At 59.7% G+C, this 17,561-nt stretch overlaps 2 protein-coding genes across 10 annotated transcripts in view; one reads left to right on the forward strand and one right to left on the reverse strand.

Annotated features, from left to right (window-relative positions):
* CROCC (ciliary rootlet coiled-coil, rootletin) overlaps nt 1-8,856 on the forward strand; it is a 59,434-nt gene extending 50,578 nt beyond the window's left edge. For 4 of the 7 annotated variants that reach the window (XM_030913819.1, XM_030913820.1, XM_030913823.1 and 1 more), the window contains 10 exons: nt 1,288-1,457; nt 1,564-1,684; nt 1,973-2,136; nt 4,093-4,308; nt 5,007-5,231; nt 5,681-5,830; nt 6,153-6,353; nt 6,536-6,667; nt 7,347-7,529; nt 8,242-8,856. In XM_030913819.1, the coding sequence (XP_030769679.1) occupies nt 1,288-1,457; nt 1,564-1,684; nt 1,973-2,136; nt 4,093-4,308; nt 5,007-5,231; nt 5,681-5,830; nt 6,153-6,353; nt 6,536-6,667; nt 7,347-7,529; nt 8,242-8,328 (1,649 nt within the window). In that variant the 3' untranslated portion in view covers nt 8,329-8,856. Of the gene's footprint in view, nt 1-1,287; nt 1,458-1,563; nt 1,685-1,972; nt 2,137-3,534; nt 4,309-5,006; nt 5,232-5,680; nt 5,831-6,152; nt 6,354-6,535; nt 6,668-7,346; nt 7,530-8,241 lie in introns of those variants that run through there. The other 3 variants (XM_030913821.1, XM_030913822.1, XM_030913825.1) reach the window with 2 other exon arrangements.
* A 1,801-nt stretch (nt 8,857-10,657) lies between these two features.
* Nucleotides 10,658-17,258, reverse strand: MFAP2 (microfibril associated protein 2). 3 transcript variants are annotated; one of them, XM_010373021.2, is made up of 9 exons: nt 17,176-17,258; nt 14,408-14,485; nt 13,273-13,362; nt 13,048-13,074; nt 12,859-12,945; nt 12,650-12,694; nt 11,786-11,873; nt 11,439-11,512; nt 10,658-11,194 (listed from the first exon to the last, which is right to left on the reverse strand). In XM_010373021.2, the coding sequence occupies exons 2-9, from the start codon at nt 14,442-14,444 to the stop codon at nt 11,091-11,093; spliced, it is 552 nt and encodes a 183-aa protein (XP_010371323.1). In that variant the 5' UTR covers nt 14,445-14,485; nt 17,176-17,258; the 3' UTR covers nt 10,658-11,090. The 3 variants fall into 3 exon arrangements, with proteins under 3 accessions (XP_010371323.1, XP_010371322.1, XP_030769687.1); XM_010373020.2 differs by lacking the exon at nt 17,176-17,258 and adding an exon at nt 16,818-16,936; XM_030913827.1 differs by lacking the exons at nt 13,273-13,362; nt 17,176-17,258 and adding an exon at nt 16,818-17,035.
* Nucleotides 17,259-17,561: the final 303 nt, after the last annotated feature.

Genomic DNA, 17,561 nt, shown 5'->3' on the forward strand with positions numbered 1-17,561 from the left:
AGTGCAGTGGTGCAGTCTTGGCTCACTGCAACCTCTGCCTCCTGGGTCCCAGTTCAAGCAATTTTCCTGCCTCAGCCTCCTGAGTAGCTGGGATTACAGGCTCCCACTACCACACCTAATTTTTGTATTTTTAGTAGAGATGGGGTTTCACCATGTTGGCTAGGCTGGCCTCGAACTGCTGACCTCGTGATCTGCCCACCTTGGCCTCCCAAAGTTCTGGGATTACAGGCGTGAGCCACTGCTCCCAGTCTTTTGTTTCTTTTTTTGAGACAGAGTCTTGGTCTGTCATCCAGGCTGGAGTGCAGCAGTTCGACCTTGGCTCACTGCAAGCTCCGCTTCCCGGGTTTAAGCAATTCTCCAACCTCAGCCTCTCGAGTAGCTGGGATTACAGGCGCCCGCCACCACGCCCAGCTAATTTTTGTATTTTTAGTAGAGATGGGATTTCACTATGTTGGCCAGGCTGGTCTCAAACTCCTGACCTCAGGTGATCCGCCCGCCTTGGCCTCCCAGAGTGCTGGGATTATAGGTGTGAGACACCGCGCCTGGCCAATTTTTGTATTTTCTGTAGAGATGGGGTTTTACCGTGTTGGCCAGGCTGGTCTTGAACTGACCTCAAGTGATCCGCCTGCCTCGGACCCCAAAGTGCTGGGATTACAGGCGTGAGCCACCACACCCAGTCAAGAGAACAAGCAAATCACTTAACTGCTCTGTGCCAGCCTTGCCTGGGAAGAGGATAAATTGTTCCTTACCTGTCAGGAAGTTGTTGTGAAGATGAAGTGCCTAGCACAGTAAGCACTCAGTGTGGAGAGACGTTGAGGTTATGCAGCAGCCACCCTTGCACTGGGCCCTGGGAACAGTGGTGGATGGAAGAGACAAGGCCCAGCCCTCGTGGTGCTCATGGTCTGGGTGGGGTGGCAGACATCAGACCCCCCTGAGGATGGGATGAGCTCACTGTAATCCAGCCTGGGGCCAGAGAGGCCTCTGAGGGAGGGGGGCGGCCCTAAAGGACGGGCCAGGCAAAGAGACACCATGGGGAGAGGGGGAGCAGCATGTACAGAGGCCCTAGGGCTGGGACAAAGAATGTTCTAGAACATGGGGGATGCAGGGTGGCCAGTTTGTAAACGGTGAGAAGGTTTCAGCTGGTTTGGGCAAGAAGGCCCCTAAGCTATAGCAGAGAAGTTGGGCTTGATTCTGAGGGCTGTTGGGAAAGGCAGGGATGACAGTGAGTGAGATGCGTGGGAGGCCGGCCCATGGCTCCTGCATCACTGAGCAAGTGTTCTCTTCTAGGAAGTGGGGACGGGCTCAGCAGCCCCAGCACCTTAGAATGCAGCCCTGGGTCCCAGCCACCATCTCCAGGACCTGCCACCTCCCCGGCTCCTCCAGACCTGGACCCGGAGGCCGTGCGCGGGGCCCTCCGGGAATTTCTGCAGGAGCTGCGCAGTGCCCAGAGAGAACGGGTAAGCCTGGGCATGCGTGGCTGGATAGGGAAATTGCAGGGCCCTGGAGGGGTTGCAGGGTGTCAGAGCAGGGGTCTTCCTTCGTTCCCCCATGTTGGGGCTGTAGGATGATCTTCGGACGCAGACCAGTGCCCTGAGTCGCCAGCTGGCTGAGATGGAGGCTGAGAGAGACCATGCAACCTTGAGGGCCAGGCAGCTGCAGAAGGTGGTGGCTGAGAGTGAGGAAGGTGAGTCTGATCCTCGGGGTCCCTGGTCTCTCTCCTGTGTTTTGGGCAGTTGAGGCAGAAGCCGGGGGATTGGCCTCTGACCCTGCTGTGGCCCCCATGACCTGACTCGGGGCTGTCTCCAAGAGGACCCTCCTTGGACAGCCTCACCTGTGTGCAGACCTGCACACTATGAAGGGTGCAGACAGGCTGGCCCTGCACTGGGTGGAGTGCAGGCTGGACATTTTGTGACCTGGTTTGGGTCTCGGGGCTGTGCTTGGCCATGCCTGATGGGGTGGGGGGTGGCTGCAGCCCGGCGCAGCGTGGATGGGCGGCTGAGCGGGGTCCAGGCGGAGCTGGCGCTGCAGGAGGAGAGTGTGCGGCGCAGTGAGCGGGAGCGCCGGGCCACGCTGGACCAGGTAGCCACACTGGAGAGGAGCCTCCAGGCCACTGAGAGCGAGCTCCGGGCCAGCCAGGTGGGTACGAGCTGAGGGCCAGCGGGGGCGACAGGGAATCTGTGTACCCGAGTGGTTGTCTAACTCTTACGTGTGTCTCCCTGTGTCTGTCTGCCTGAGTCTCTCTGCAACCCACTGAGGTGACCAGCCTGTGAGTCTGAAATCACATTCAGACTCCATCCTCTCGTGTCACTTGTGGTCACTAGCTGTAGAAAAAAGAGCTTGGTCAAGGTGCAATAGCTCATGCCTGTAATCCTAGCACTTTGGGAGGTCGAGGTGGGTGGATCCCGTGACCCCAGGAGTTCAGAGACCAGCCTGGGCAACATGGTGAAACCCCATCTCTATAAAAAATACAAAAAGTAGCTGGGCATGGTGGTGTGGGCCTGTAGTCCTGGCTACTTGGGAGGCTGAGGTGGGAGGATCACTTGGAGCCCAGGAAGTCGAGGCTGCAATGAGCTGTGATCATGCCACTGCACTCTAGCAAGGCAGAGTGAGACCCTGTCTCAGAAAAAAAAAAAAGCAAGCAAGCAAGCGAGCAAGGCTGGGCGCGGTGGCTCACGCACGCCTGTAATCCCAGCACTTTGGACTTTGGGAGGCTGAGACGGGCGGATCACCTGACACCAGGAGATCGAGACCATCCTGGCCAATATGGTGAAACTCTGCCTCTACTAAAAATACAAAAAAATTAGCCAGGCGCGGTGGTGGGCGCCTGTAGTCCCAGCTACTCAGGAGGCTGAGGCAGGAGAATGGCGTGAACCTGGGAGGCGGAGCTTGCAGTGAGCCGAGATCGGGCCACTGCATTCCAGCCTGGGCGACTGAGCAAGACTCTGTCAAAAAAGAAAAAAAAAAAAGAGAAAGAAAGAAAGGAAAGAAAGAGAGCTTGGGCTTTGAGCTGTCATCTGCCTGGTTTTCGTTTTCCTCATCTGTAAAAGGAGGAGCAGTGATTACCTCACAGGGTGATACACATAGGCTCTTATCACAGGTGGTACTCAGGGAGCCTCTGTTTTATGTCTCTGTAGTTCTGGGGTTTTTATGTGTGTTTGGGGGACAGCTGCGGGTGCCAGTGTGTGTGTCCGCCTGTCTGGGGCAGGAAACTTAGGCCCTGGTGGTGACAGTGCAGCCACAGTTCCTCTCCGCCCTCCCCAGCCTGTCCCTCTATTACTGCCCCCCACTCAACCCCCTGCCTCTGGCCTGGGGCCGAGCTTAGCTGGATTGTTGTGTCTGCGGCTTCAGCCCTGGCCGTGGGCCCAGCCGCAGGGGCTGCGGGAGGAGGCCAGGAACAAAGCTGGGCGGGAGCCAGAGTGGGGGCCCCAGACAGGGCAGGGCTGGGGCTGTGGGCAGGGTGGCAGAGGGGCCAGGCTCAGGATGGGGGCTGGGGAGGCTCTAATAACACCCCCTGTTGATCCACCCTGTCTCTAGGATAGAACCAGGGATTGGAGGACCCCTAGTCTGCCTTCCTGTCCCATCCCCACTCCCCAGGCCTTCTTCACTGGCTGACCCTGGGCAGGGGAGGGGGAATCACAACCTGAAACCCTAGAACAGCAGGGCCCCCTCAGAACTGTCAGGCTCAGCTCAGTTTGCACGTGAGTCAGTGGGGCAGGGCCTTGGAATCTGCATTTCTATAGCCCCTTCCTCAGGGCTTCTGTGAGCACCCAGGTTGTGGTACCCTGGGACCAATCCAGTATCCCCACTGTGCAGATATGAAATGGGGCCAGAGAGCGGGAAGGGGCAGTCCTGGGTTCCACAGCCCATTGGCCTGGGCTAAAACTGGAAAGGTGGGCTCTGGGATCTTCACGTCCACTCATCCTGGGAACACGTGGGGAGACCGAGGTCTCCAGAGGGTCCCAGGCTGGCCCCAGGTCACACAGGTCACCCTTCAAGGCTGCTCCCCACTCTTCCCCTATGGGCCCCAGGGCGTGTGCGGGAGGGCTGTGGGGTGCACTGGATGTCTGGGCCTGAGCCCCGAGCCACCTGCAGGAGAAGATCAGCAAGATGAAGGCCAATGAGACAAAGCTGGAGGGCGACAAGCGGCGCCTGAAGGAGGTCCTGGACGCCTCCGAGAGCCGCACCGTCAAGCTGGAGCTGCAGCGGCGCTCGCTTGAGGGGGAGCTGCAGCGCAGCCGCCTGGGCCTGAGTGACCGTGAGGCCCATGCCCAGGCCCTCCAGGATCGGGTGGACTCCCTGCAGAGACAGGTGGGCCCCTCTCCAAATCACGGCCACAACATTCACATGCCCTGTGCCAAGAGCTTTGTAGGCACTACGCAGTCCCTCAACAACCCTGTGAGGCAAGTATTACCAACATCCCCATTTCACAGATGGAAAAATAGAGGCTGAGAGGTGATGTCATTGTCCAAGATCCCACAGCTAGTAAGAGGCAGAGCCAAAATTAGAATTCAGGGCTATTTGATGACAGAATCTGCATGCATAGGGGTCATCTGGGATAAGTTAGAGATGTAGGTTTCACTCATTTCCCTTTTTGCCTTAACTGCTAGGAAGCTCAGCTCTAACTGGAATGTTAAATAATTTGGCTAGCCTTGCCTGAACACCCACCGAAGTCAAAAATAGAAAATTTTAGTGTTGTGGTGGTTACCCTGTCTCTTCCATGGCAGAGAGGAGAGGGGAATGAGGACAGGGAGGAGACCAGTGAGTCTAAGACAACTAGGTTGATGGCACTCTGGGCACGAGTAGTTAGCCAGCAGTGACGTGGGGCCCAGGTTGCAGTAGGCTGAGCTAGCGGGAGTTCTTAGGAACAGAGGGTCTCGATGATGGAGGCCCAGAGAGAAGTGGGAAGGGAGTGGATTCGGCATGCCAGGTGGAGGTCACAGTAGGAGCAGAGGTGTAGAGGCCAGATGGGAACAGCCCCCTGATTGTTCTGGCTGTCCTCCTGCCAGGTGGCAGACAGCGAGGTGAAGGCAGGGACCCTGCAGCTGACCGTGGAGCGGCTGAACGGAGCCCTGGCCAAGGTGGAGGAAAGCGAGGGGGCCCTGCGGGACAAGGTGCGGGGCCTGACAGAGGCCCTAGCCCAGAGCAGTGCCAGCCTCAACAGCACCCAGGACAAGAACCTGCATCTACAGAAGGCGCTGACCGCCTGTGAACATGACTGCCAAGTGCTCCAGGTCTGGGACCCAGGGTCTGGCTGGGGTGGGTCCAGTGAGAGAGTCAGCCAGTAAGAGCAGGCCTGGAGGCCCCCCCCCCCCCCGCCCCGGTAAAGAGCCAGCCAATGGGGCAGTCAGTTGGAGCCAATGAGAGCAGGCTTAAAGGGAGGGCGTGGGCCCAGTAGACCATCAGCCAATGAGAAGAGGCTCTGGGTATGTCCCTTAAGAAGACAAGACTACTAGACTTGGGGGGACCCAGGTGCAGGGTTTATTGGGGAGAGTTGGGGTCTGAGTGGGTCCTACCTTACGCAGGTCAGTGGATAGGCCGTGGATGGGTCTGGTGTGCACCCTACCCTCCAGGTGAGATGACTGCCTGTTTTATGGGTTGTGGACCTATCCGGAGGTACAGAATAGAGAGGACTTCTCAGGGCTCCCAGGCCAGCCTGGCACCATCAGCCCCTGTCCCCCAGGAACGGCTGGATGCTGCCCGGCAGGCGTTATCTGAAGCACGGAAGCAAAGCAGCTCTCTGGGCGAGCAGGTGCAGACGTTGCGAGGCGAGGTGGCTGACCTGGAGCTGCAGCGGGTGGAGGCCGAGGGCCAGCTACAACAGCTACGGGAGGTGAGGGCCAGGGTGTGCCTCCTCTGTCCCCAAGACTGCGAGGCCCTGGGATGGGCGGGGGGGACGTTCCCACCCATCTCAACCTCATCCCAAACCCTGGTGCAACCTCCAGTAAGGAAACATGGTTCATTCAGAGCATAGTTCTGTTACACAGATGGAGAAACTGAGAGTCTGAGAGAAAGGTTTGGCTTCAGGTGACAATTCTCTGATGTGGGCCTCACCATCGCCTGCTCTGTGAGTGGGCCAGCCTCATTATCCCCAAGCTTCAGATAAGTACGCTCAGGCCCAGAGGGATTCAGGGCCTGCCTGGCTTCTGTTGCAGGTACTGCGGCAGCGGCAGGACGGTGAGGCTGCAGCCCTGCACATGGTCCAGAAGCTGCAAGATGAGCGGCGGCTGCTGCAGGAGCGCCTGGGCAGCCTGCAGCGCGCCCTGGCTCAGCTGGAAGCCGAGAAGCGGGAGGTGGAGCGCTCAGCCCTGCGGCTGGAGAAGGACCGTGTAGCCCTCAGGAGAACGCTGGACAAGGTAGGCTGCTCCCTGGGCTCTCCCCTCACTTCCTCTGGGGCCTAGCTGTGGTGGATCCCACTGCACATCCCCAGGGTCTGCTGCCACTGGTGGGGTTAGGTTATTCCATTGAGGTTCAGGAACTGGAGCCCCCTCAGTGAGCTCCTCCTGGCACCCTGATCTCCCCTGGCTCTCCTGCCTAGGTGGAGCGGGAGAATCTTCGTAGCCACGAGGACACAGTGCGGCTGAGCGCAGAGAAGGGCCGCCTGGACCGCACCCTCACGGGAGCTGAGCTGGAGCTGGCAGAGGCGCAGAGGCAGATCCAGCAGCTGGAGGTCTGACCCCACCCAGTCTGGGACCCCAACTTCATCCCCAGTCTGAGTGCTCAGCAATCCCAGTGTTGATGGCCCAGCCAGCCCAGGGCCCACAAACCCCTCCTCTAGGAGCCCTGAGCCTTCCAGTGACCCAGCCAGGCTATGGAGGGAGGGGTTCTCCCTAAGGTGTACAGAAAAGACACTAAAGGCCTGTTTGCACGTGAGCCTGTGGGTTCGTGTATGTTGTGGCCATGCGGCAGTGTGAGAACCCATGTGATCATTCTTGTGTATGGAGCATGAACCTTGTGCATGGTGTGGCGTGTCTGGGTATTGTGAATATGTGTTTGTGTACAGATGTTTTCATGTATGTGGGAGTTGGGCCTTTGCACATACACATGCACCTGTGTGAGTCCAGGCAGGGATTTACATGCTTGCCTTTGTGCCTGTGTGTATGACGTCTGAGTGTGTGAGTGTATGTGTGTGTGTGTGCACGCACCTACCTGAGTGGGGGTCATTGGGTGCACTCACCCTGGGCTCGCAGGCTCACTGTCAGGGCCAGCAGGATGGAAGACACACAAGGATCTCTCCTGCCCTCCCCCTCTGCACTGGCCACCTCCCAGGGAGGTACCTGACAACCTGTCACACGTGCACACACACACTCATGCTGGGCCAGAACCCTGACCACAGCCCCTCTCTGCAGGCGCAGGTGGTGGTGCTGGAGCAGAGCCACAGCCCAGCCCAGCTGGAGGTAGACGCGCAGCAGCAGCAGCTGGAGCTGCAGCAGGAGGTGGAACGACTGCGCAGTGCCCAGGTGCAGACTGAGCACACGCTGGAGGCTCGGGAGCGGGCCCACCGCCAGAGGGTGCGTGGGCTGGAGGAGCAGGTGTGCAGGCCCCCTCGGAAGGCTGGGCCAGAATCATGTGTGGGGCTGGAGGAAGAGGAGAGACCCAGTCAAGACCTCTTGGGTATAGGCAGTTGATGGCTCCCATAACCGAAAAGGGTGGGGTTGGCTCTGCGCTGGTATCAGCCAAGACCAGACCAGGGGCCACGGGATGCTCCTGGGCCCCAAGGCCTTCCTGCCATGGCTCTGCTCCCCCTGGCTCCATGCTCAGGGCAGCCTTCTCCCTGGGTGGCCAGGTGTCCTCAGCAGCTCCAGCCTCAGGTTCTCCCAGCAATCTCATCCCTGAAGACAGCAGGGGCAGAAGTCCCAGGGCTGTCCCTCACTGGCCTGCTCAGATCACACACCCCTTCCTGACCATGCCTGAGCCAGCCTTGTCAGCTGGGCAAGGCTGCTCTGCTAGGCCAGGCTGGGTCACATGTCCACCTCTTGGGTCTGGGCTAGAGCCATGCCCACCCAAGTGATGATGGGGATAAAGAATGGGGGTGGAGTTGCCCTCAAAGGTGCCGACAGTCAGAAGACGCCTGACTCCGCAGTAAGGAACAAAATGAGAAGGGCAGGACAGCCCCTGACTCTCAGTCAGGTCAGACCTTTCCTGAAACCGTGGCACTGTGTCCCTCTGGGGTTCCCAGCTGCCTTCCTTTCTCTGAAGCCAGGCTGAGGGCCCGACTGGCCTTATCTTCCCTTTTTTCCCCAGGTGTCCACACTGAAGGGACAGTTGCAGCAGGAGTGTCGAAGGAGCTCAGCACCCTTCTCTCCGCCCTCCGGCCCCCCAGAGAAATGAGCCCCTCCTGGCATCTGGAAAAAGGCCCTGTGCCCGGGACAGGGGAGGGCCCTCCTTTTGCACAGCCCACCCCCCAGAGCCCAGTCCCTTGGGGGCCTCAAGCTGGGGTGGGATGAGGAGGCGCTCTGCTGGCAGTGCTGAGGAGGGGTGCTCCAGCTCCAGGCCTGGAGAGGCTTCCCGGCATCGCCTGCAGGCCCCACCTCAGTCCAGCCTCCCTCTTCCAGGATGAGCCACTGTAGATCGTACAAGTTCCTCCTTGAGGGGCTGAGCCGCAGCCAGGGTTGGGGAGCGCCCTCGTCTCTGGTCAGCCCTGGAGCAAGGGCTCGTGGGAAAGAGGAGAGGGGCCAGGCCCAGGGCAGGGGTCAGAGGCCCAGTCCCTGACTCTGGCTTCCCAGAGATCTGTCCACCTTAGTTGAGAGTGTGTGTCAGGAAATTCCTCAGAGTGCTCAGAGTCCCTGTATTTTTATACCTTTTTACAATGTTAACTGTTCAGAACTGTTTTTTGTAACAAGACCTCCTTTTCTAAAAAGTTTGTACAGGTGTGTCCCTTTTCTAGACGATTGGAGGAGATGTGGTGGGGGGAGACAGGTGGGGTCTGGGGCAAGAGGGATGGGGCCCTGTAGGGAGGGGTGCTTGGGGAGGCAGCAGGGAGAGGCACGGAGGCCTGTGTTGGGAAGGGAACTTGCCAGCCTCACAGGATGTCAGATGGGGAGCCCTCTGGGGTCCTCAGTCACCCGGTGCATAGAACAGATGGGGCTGTTGAAGCCTGGGACTGGGCCGAGCCTGGGCAGCTTGACTCTTTCCAGTCTATGCTTTCTTGCCCCTTTCTCTGGCCCCTCCTTAGATCCAAGCCCACCCTCGGGACAGTGACAGGCCTTCCAGGCAGCATGGCAAACAAGTGCAGGTTTGGGCGTGAACATGCCTGGCTCCGCTGAGTGATCCTGAGCAAAGCTGTCGCCTCGGCTGGAGTGCAATGGCACGATCCCAGCTCACTGCAACCTCCGCCTCCCGAGTTCAAGTGATCCTCCTGCCACAGCCTCCTGAGTAGCTGGGATTACAGGTGCCCGCCACCATGCCCAGCTAATTTTTGTAATTTTTTTTTTTTTTTTTAGTACAGACAGGGTTTCACCATGTTGATCAGGATGGTCTCAAACTCTAGACCTCAGGTGATCCACCTGCCTTGGCCTCCCAAAGTGTTGGGATTACAGGCGTGAGCCACCATGCCCAGCCTGCCTAACCGCTTAAAGCCTCAATTTGCTCATCTGTAAAATGGGAACCTACCACATAGGGCGACTGGGGAAGTTCACGTAGGAGGTGCTCAATCAGTGTCTGAAGGAGAAATTAACACTCATCCTCATCTGCTGGAGTCCAGCTGCCCGATTCGGCCACAGCACTGCCGCTGACAGCTGTGGACCCGTGGGTGGGACCCTTGGGTGGGTTACTTCATGTCTCTGGGCTCAGTTTTCCTGTCTCTAAGAGGGGGATATGAATTACATCCACCACATATGCCTGTTCAGAGTTAAGGAGTATGCGAGCCTTCACGCAGAGCCCAGGCCCCACGTGCTGGTCAGAAGGAGGTGTTATCATGGCTTGCTGGTTTTTGCCCTCTTCTTTTCTTTTTTTTTGAGACAGTCTTGCTCTGCTCAGGCTGGAGTGCAGTGGCGCGATCTTGGCTCACTGCAACCTCCGCCTCCCAGGTTGAAGCAATTCTTGTGCCTCAGCCTCCTGAGCAGCTGGGTTTACAGGCGCATGCCACCACGCCTGGCTGATTTTTTTTTGTATTTTTACTAGAGACAGGGTTTCACCACGTTGGCCAGGCTGGTCTCGAACTCCTGGCCTCAAGTGATCAGCCCACCTCGGCCTCCCTAAGTGCTGGAATTACAGGTGTGAGCCCCTGCACCCCGCCATTTTTGTTCTCTTAATGGCACCCATCTCCCCAACTTCTCAAAGGCCTTGGATGTCAGTCCGCCTGCCTTGACCCCATGCCCTCCAACCCCATGGGCAGCCTCCCATCTTCACTGTGTCCCTCTGGTGATGGGAACTCATGTCCTCACCAAGCAGCCCTGATCATGGGAAAGCTGTGTCCCTGAAGCCTTCCATCTCCCATGCAATTCCTGCAACACGCGTGCGCACGTACACTGTCATGACGCAGTGTTCTGGGCAGGGCAGAACTGGAGCCAGTGGGTGAGGAGGTAGGGCTGGGACTGCAGAAGCACAGGGCACCCGAGCAGACCGTTCACGCGAAGGGGTGGGGAGCCTCTCAGGACAGTCTGCGTTGGGGGCACTTGGCTGGCCCCTCTGTGCTCTCCACCAAAAAAGTGACTCAATCTTTTGTAAAAACTTGTTTTTAATTTTGTATAAAATAAAGGGGGTCCATGCCCAGAGGGGCTGTAGGAAATCCAAGCAGACCAGCTGGGGTGGGGGACGTAGCCTACCTCAGGGGACTGTGAAGGGGGGACTGTCTGTCCTCAAAAGGGGCTGAGAAGGCCCATCAGGGGCCAAGGTCCCACAGAGAGGCCTGGGATGCCCCCCCAACCTGAGGGGCAGAGACTAGGCAGTGGGGAGCCCCCATCATGCCCCAGAGGTGGCCACAGGCTGAAGGAGTGGCCTGAGGCACCGCAGCCTGCAACCCCCAGGGCTGCAGTCCACTAACTTTTTACAGAATAAAAGGAACATGGGGATGGGGGAAAAAGCACCAGGTCAGGCAGGGCCCGAGGGCCCCAGATCCCAGGAGGGCCAGAACTCCGGATGCCAGCACCACCCTAGCAGCCCCCACAGCTCCTGGCACAGGAGGCTGCCACGGATTGGCACAGGCCGCTGCTGGCCATCACGCCACATTTGGAGAACTTGTCCCGACAGAGGTCAGCTATTGGGGGCAGGAAGGAGGGGGGGGTCAGGGTGGAGCTGGGAGATGAGAACCGCTGTCCCTCCCCCAACTCTGGTGATAGGAGTGTTGAGGATGAAAAGTAGCAGGGAGGGGAGCTCAGGGTGTCCTGGAAGTGGGCCTGGTGGATAATACGTGTTGAATAAACATCAGGCAGGTGACTAGGTGGCCAGATAATGAAGTGGACGTGGGGGTAGGGGAGGTCTTGGGGAGGAGGCCTTCCTACCTCGGAGGAGTTCCTCGTGGGCACACACTGTACGGACACAGATCTCCCTGTTAATGACGTACACACGGCGGAGGCTGCGGGGACAGGGCACGGGAGGTCTCAGCCCCACGTCCACCCAACCCCACTGGGATAGCCCAGACAGAACCTGGCACTGGAGCCCAGGCAGAACCCGGCACTGGAGCCCAGGAGTGGAGGTCCCTGGCCCAGGCCCAACCACAGAATTGAGCTCAACTTCAGGACTCACTATCTTTCCTCCAACTCCCACCTTGGCTGGCCAGAGCTGTCCCCTGTGCCCTCTAGCCCCCCAAACTCCGAAGTCCTCCCGACAGCTGCCCACCTGTGCTCACCTGTAGAAGCAGACCTCGTTGAGACACTGTTTGCACGGCTTGTGTATGGAGTAGAGGCGGGTGCACGGGTACTGTTCCTCACGGCAGTCTGGTGACAGGTGGGGTCAGACTAGGAGCCCAGAGTTGGGGGGTGGCCCCCAGCCTCACCCACCTGAGGCTGGCTCGCAGGGCCTAGTCCCCCCTGTACCCTCAGGCCCCGTGCAGACACCCATACCTACACATGCCCACATAGACACATGCAGCACTGTCAGACTTACCAGGGCTGTAATATTCATGTATCAACTCAAAACCACACTTACTATAGAAGCCTAAGTTCAACAGAAATTCCCACCCACCCATGCATCGTCACAAAAGCCCATACCAACTTCCAAGCAGATCTGCCCACGCTCACAGAAGCCCACATAGGAACGCACACACCAACCCAAACGAGGGTGAGCACCCGGATTCTCTCGCACACACACACCTTGTTCTTTTAAGCTCTCAGCTGGGGCAGCCGGAGGGGCACCGCTCAGCCAGCCTGCGCTCCCTGGCCCTTCCTCGCCTCCACATGGGCACCACCCAGTCTCTCTGGCTGACAGGAAGTCCCCAGCACACTCCCTGCCCCTCCCAGTAACTGTGAGGACAGGGGCCTTCCTAGGGTGCCAATTTAGCCTCCAGTCAGGCATGCTGGGGACTGGTGGGACCTCCTGGAGCTGCCTAGTGGGGCCTGGGGATGCCAGCCTACAGCAGTCATACTGCCCCATATTACTGCCAACAGCCCACATGGGCAAGGGACAAAGACCTCCAGCCCACCAGCACCGTCCCCTACTCCACCCCAACTTCAGGCCGTGCCTCCATTTCTCTGGCTGTCAAGAAAGCCCTTACCAAGAGGCCCAGGCTCTGTGGGCTCCGCCTCTGCATTTCCTGGTTCTGGCGTTGAGACAGAGGTAGGCAGACATCATTGGGAGGGGTATCTTCAGAGCAAGGGGAGTCACCTCTCCCAGCCCTGGCAGACCCCCACTCCCAGGGTTGACAGAGTGGGGAGGGGTGAGGCAGGAGCTGGGGCAGGGGTGGGAGCAGGGTCTGGCACCTACCTGGGGTTGGGGCTGGGATGATTTCCTGTTGGACTTGCTGCTGGGACTGGAACTGGAACTGTTCCTCGGAGGGCCGAGGAGTCACCTCTGCAGCCAGGGGAGGATAAGGGGGTCTGCTCCCTCTACCCCTCCCAGGGGCTCTCCCCACCCCAGCTGCCCGCCCGTCCTATCCTACCCTCAACCCATTACCTTGATAATCATAGTAGTCTGGGTTGTCTGCAAACAAAGATGAAAGTGGAATTGGTGGGAGTCAGGCTACTCCCCCAGCCCCAGGGGCAAACAGGTCCCCGCTGAGCCAGGGACCAACCCCCAGAGTTCCCGTCAGCCTGTCCAGTGCGGTCCCTGGCTGAGCCATGCACATCTGAGCAGCCAGGCCTCCGTGACCCAGCAGGGCTGGGGGTGGAAGGCCCTTACCGATCTGGTCGCTATAGTGGGTGTACTGGACGTGGTCAGGGAACGGCGGCAGCGGGTCCAGGTCGTACTGGCCCTGAGCCAGCAAGCCTGCTGTGGGGAGGCAAAGCGTGTGGTGTACCCCACGGGGAGGGGCAACGGGGGCCCGAGGCACTTCTGGGGAGGGGAGGCGGGGGTCACAAGGGCAGGTCTGTAAGAACCTAGGACCCTACAAGCAGATTCCTAGAGGATCCAGACTCTTCTTGGATGGTAAAGACCCTTCCCCACCCTGGTCATGGTCACCTCCCTGACCTCATCTTGCCCCTTCCTGTTGCTGGCCTCTTGGCTGTTCCTGGGACTCCACATGCTCCTGCCTCCCTCAGAGCCTTTGCACCTGATGCTCCCTGGGCCTGTGAGGCCTGCTCAGCTGCTTCAGGTCTTCCCCGGAATTTCAGCCTCACGAGAGGCTGCCCCACCCCCAGCCCACCGGCCCTCCTGCTGATTTCCGTCCAGCACTCAGCACATGCTGGAGTTTCTCATATCTGCTTGTTTCCTATTTGTCTCCCTTCCCTGGACTGGCAGCATGATGAGGAGCAACGATGTGTCTGCCTGGTTCATCGCTGAATCCCCAGGGCCTAGCCCAGCACTTGGCATGTTGTAGGGACTCAACACATCACAGCTGAATGAATGAATCTTGGCCCTGCTAGGACTTTTGTGGTCCTCATTGATTCTCCTCATTTGGCCAGTACGGACCCCCTCAAGGTCGAGACTGTATAGAGCTGAAGGGCCCTGAATGGATCCAGAACCCAAGCGTCCGGACTCCCTGCCTTGGGTGCCCCTGCACCTCCACCTGCACATCGGCTCCCAGAGGGGCGTTGTGCCTTGTGCCACGGAGTCCTTGTGCCTGGGACGTGCCCTCCAGAACCCTGCCTGCCTGCCTGCTGCTGTGGAAGGCTGGGGGAAGGGCCGGGAGCTGCCTCCAGATGCTGCCAGTGTTGGCCGGTCCAGTCTGTGGTCCAAGCAGGCAAGAGGCCCTGGGGGCTGGGAAGCTGAGTTCTGGCCGTAAGTCGTGACAAAGTCTCACTGCTAATCCCCCCTACTAACCCTACTCCCCACCCCCACATAAGGGGAGCTACCCTCTGCCCCAGGAGCCACTTACCAGGCAGGAATAGCAGGAAGAGGTAGGCAGCTCTCATGGCAACGAAGAGGCAGGCCGGAGTGGTGTCAGGGAGGACAGCTGGGGAAAGACCGGTGGGAGCTCTACCCAGGGCCACACCCAGGACAGCAGAGCCCACCTTTGATCCCCTGATTTCACCCTGGAGAAGGTGGCACCCAGAAACCAGGCATGGGAGGGCTGGATTGGAGGGACATCCCAGTCCCTGCTGGCCCACCCAGGTGTTCAGGTCACAAGGAACAAGGCCTCCAACTCAGCTCCAGGACTGATCCTGACAAGCAAACCCCATGTCGTGTGTGTACTAGACATGGTCAGGGAAGGGTGGACCCTGCCCTGCTCACTAAGGGGACATTCCTAACGTGCTCCCAGCCCGGGCCATTCTGTCCTCACCCACACCCATGCTCAGCCCTCTGGCCCAATGCCTCCCCGGGTGTCCAAGGCACTGACTGCATGAATCGCTGAACCAGGCCCATCCTTGGGACCCCAACCCTGGCCAACCGGCATCACCGCCTGGACTCAGCAGTGTCTGCCAAGCCCACCACCTGCTCCCAATTAGCCCCTGGGCCCTGAGCATCTTGCTCAGCAGGAAACCACATACACATGGGCCTGCCGGGCCCCCACAGCGGCCAGGCCGGGCAGGGCTCCCAGTGCCCAGAAGACTCCTCTCCTGCCAGGCCTCCAGGCCTCGCAAGACCTGGCTGTGTTCATCACAGGCTCACGAGACCTGGGCTATTTGCAGCAGCAGGAAACACTAGAGTGAAGTCTGAGGGGGCTCCTCTGGATTCTAGAACAGCAGCACTGAAGGGGCCATGACATCACCCAGCCTAGGGGTTCCGCACCCCCTGACATTGTAGGCAAGTATGTGTGTCATTTGGAGGGAGAGGGCACGGGGTCATGGCTTTCATTAGGATCCTGACATTCAAAAGCCCAGCCTGCAGTCCTGGCTACTCGGTGGGACTTGGGGAAGCCTCCAGTTCCACACATCCAGCCCCAGCTCCATGGAGGGCCACCTCAGGTCCGTCAGCCTTCTGTAGGGAGGGCTGCGAGGGTGGGGTCCATTCTCCAGGAGGGCCCCTCCTTGCTGCAACCCAGGAAGTCTTTCCAGAAAGCTAGCTGGAAACCCCAACTGTGCTCTATTTTCCCCACCGGGAATCCAGGGGGAGGGGAGGGAAAGGGGAGAAAGCATGGGGTCTTTCCCTTCTTCCTCTCAATCCTGAGGCCTCCCTGACCCCCTGGCCCTCTCATGCGTTGGGCACTTCACTGAGGTGGAGTGGGAGCAGGGAGACGAGGCTCAGGACCAAGCTGCCCCAGAGGTGAGGGATAGCTGACTCCCCACACCCCATTCTGAAAACCCTTGACCTCCTCATGGAAAGGGGATGAAAAGACCCCAAGAGCCTTCGTCGCCCCTCTCCCCATCATCCCCCCCCTCCCCATCGTCGCCCCCCTCCCCATCGTCGCCCCTCTCCCCATCCTCGCCCCTCTCCCCATCGGTCAGGCCAGTCGGAGCCCCTGCTGCTCAGCAGAAGGCGCTGAATTGGGGCATGAGGGGCTGCAAGGTGTTGGGGGATGCCTGTCGGTCCCCTGCGTGGAGTCTTCTTCCCTAGGACTGGCCCCCAAACCCAGGCTTATTGGGGGAAGGAGGCCCACGGGCTAGTGGGGAGACAGGCAAGAGGGAAGTCAGTGTGGAGTTCATGGGCTCCTCCCAGGGGACCACATCTCCAAGCACTTCTAGACCAAGGGGTTTTGGGGCGTGCAGGAGGCCAGGACCTGCCCGGGAGGCTGCCCCACCCCCACCTCTGGCCTCTTCCACAGCTGCGGCCTCCCCCAACCCCGACTCCCCTGCGTCCTGGGAGGAGGGGGACAGGGGGCCCTGACGCTGGCTCAGACCTCAGACAGAGGGAGGGCTCTGCCCGCTCCAGAGTCGAGCTAGGGGGGAGGGGTCCCGGCGGGGGGAACCCAGATGCTGCAGCGCCGCACAGCTGGGAACAGTCAGCCGAGGAAACTTGTTTCGCGCGCCCTCGCGCTCCCGTCTCTGATCTCTCTTTGTCTCTCTGCGTCTCTGTCTCGGCCATTCCCACCCGGGCCCCCACCCCACCCGCCACATTCCAACCTCCCCGGGAGAACAAAAGATGTCCCATCCCCCGACGCCCCCACCTCTGGCTCTCCCCAAACTCGGGCTCCCCACCCTTCCCAATTCACATTTTCGCTGCAGAGCAACTCCAAACTTTCCAGGTGCCCCCTTGGCGTCCGCTCTGAAGGCGCTGGGTTCAGGACCTCCGCGTGTCGCCCCAGGATCGGGGACCCGGAGAGCCTGGCACCCCCGTCCCCGCGCCGGGGGACCCGTCGACGCCTCTGACCGCTCCCCGGGGCCCCCGAGCGCCAGGCCCGCGCCTACCTGTCCGGGTCACTCCGCCGCCCGCTCCAAGTCCGCCCGCCGGAGCCGCCCCTTGGCCCGCTCCGAGTCCCCCTCCGGGCCCCCGACGGGGCTGGCGCCCGCCCTCCAGCCCCAGAGCCTCTGGGTCCTAACGCGAGTGCCCCGCACAGGCCGCCACGCCGTGCCCTCGGGGTTCCATCTCCTCGGGAGTGTCCACGGGGGAGAGGCGCCCGGAGCCGTCCTCACGTCCGTGCAAAGCTTTCTCCTTCTCACAGCTGCTCCTCACTCGACGTCGACGGGGTGAGGTGGGTGAGGTGAGCAAGGGTGGGTGTGTAGCCCATTTCACAGAGGAGAAAACCAAGCTTCCCAAGTGACTCACCATAGGCCCCTCAGCCAGGAAGTAAGCCTCGCTCCCACTCTGCCTTCTCCCAGCTCACAGGACACCCTCCTGCCTTGGTTTTCCTGCTGCCTCTCCCAGGCCCGCACCGTCTCCTCCTACACTGCTGAGCTCTGGGCCATGGCTGGCTTCCACAACCAGCCGTTCTTTCTTTCCTTTTCTAGAGACAAGGTCTTGCTGTGTTGCCCATGCTCGTCTCGAACTTCTGGCCTCGAAATTTTGGCCTCAAGAGTTCCTCCTGTCTCATCCTTCTGGAATGCTGGGATTACAGGCAAGATTTCCTGCCCCCGGTCATAACCAGCACTTTTTTCAGCCCTGACCCTATCTATGTGTCCCACAAATGTCCCCAAGGTGCATCAACTTCAACA

Source organism: Rhinopithecus roxellana, chromosome 12, assembly GCF_007565055.1.
Source record: "Rhinopithecus roxellana isolate Shanxi Qingling chromosome 12, ASM756505v1, whole genome shotgun sequence".
Classification (NCBI taxonomy): Eukaryota; Metazoa; Chordata; class Mammalia; order Primates; family Cercopithecidae; genus Rhinopithecus; species Rhinopithecus roxellana.

Coding starts and splice junctions, on each gene's coding strand:
- MFAP2 (XM_010373021.2), bottom strand. CDS start 14,444: ATGAGAGCTGCCTACCTCTTCCTGCTATTCCTGCCTG. Junction 13,363..14,407: donor CTTCCTGCTATTCCTGCCTG/GTAAGTGGCTCC, acceptor GCCTCCCCACAG/CAGGCTTGCTGGCTCAGGGC. Junction 11,195..11,438: donor CCACGAGGAACTCCTCCGAG/GTAGGAAGGCCT, acceptor TGCCCCCAATAG/CTGACCTCTGTCGGGACAAG.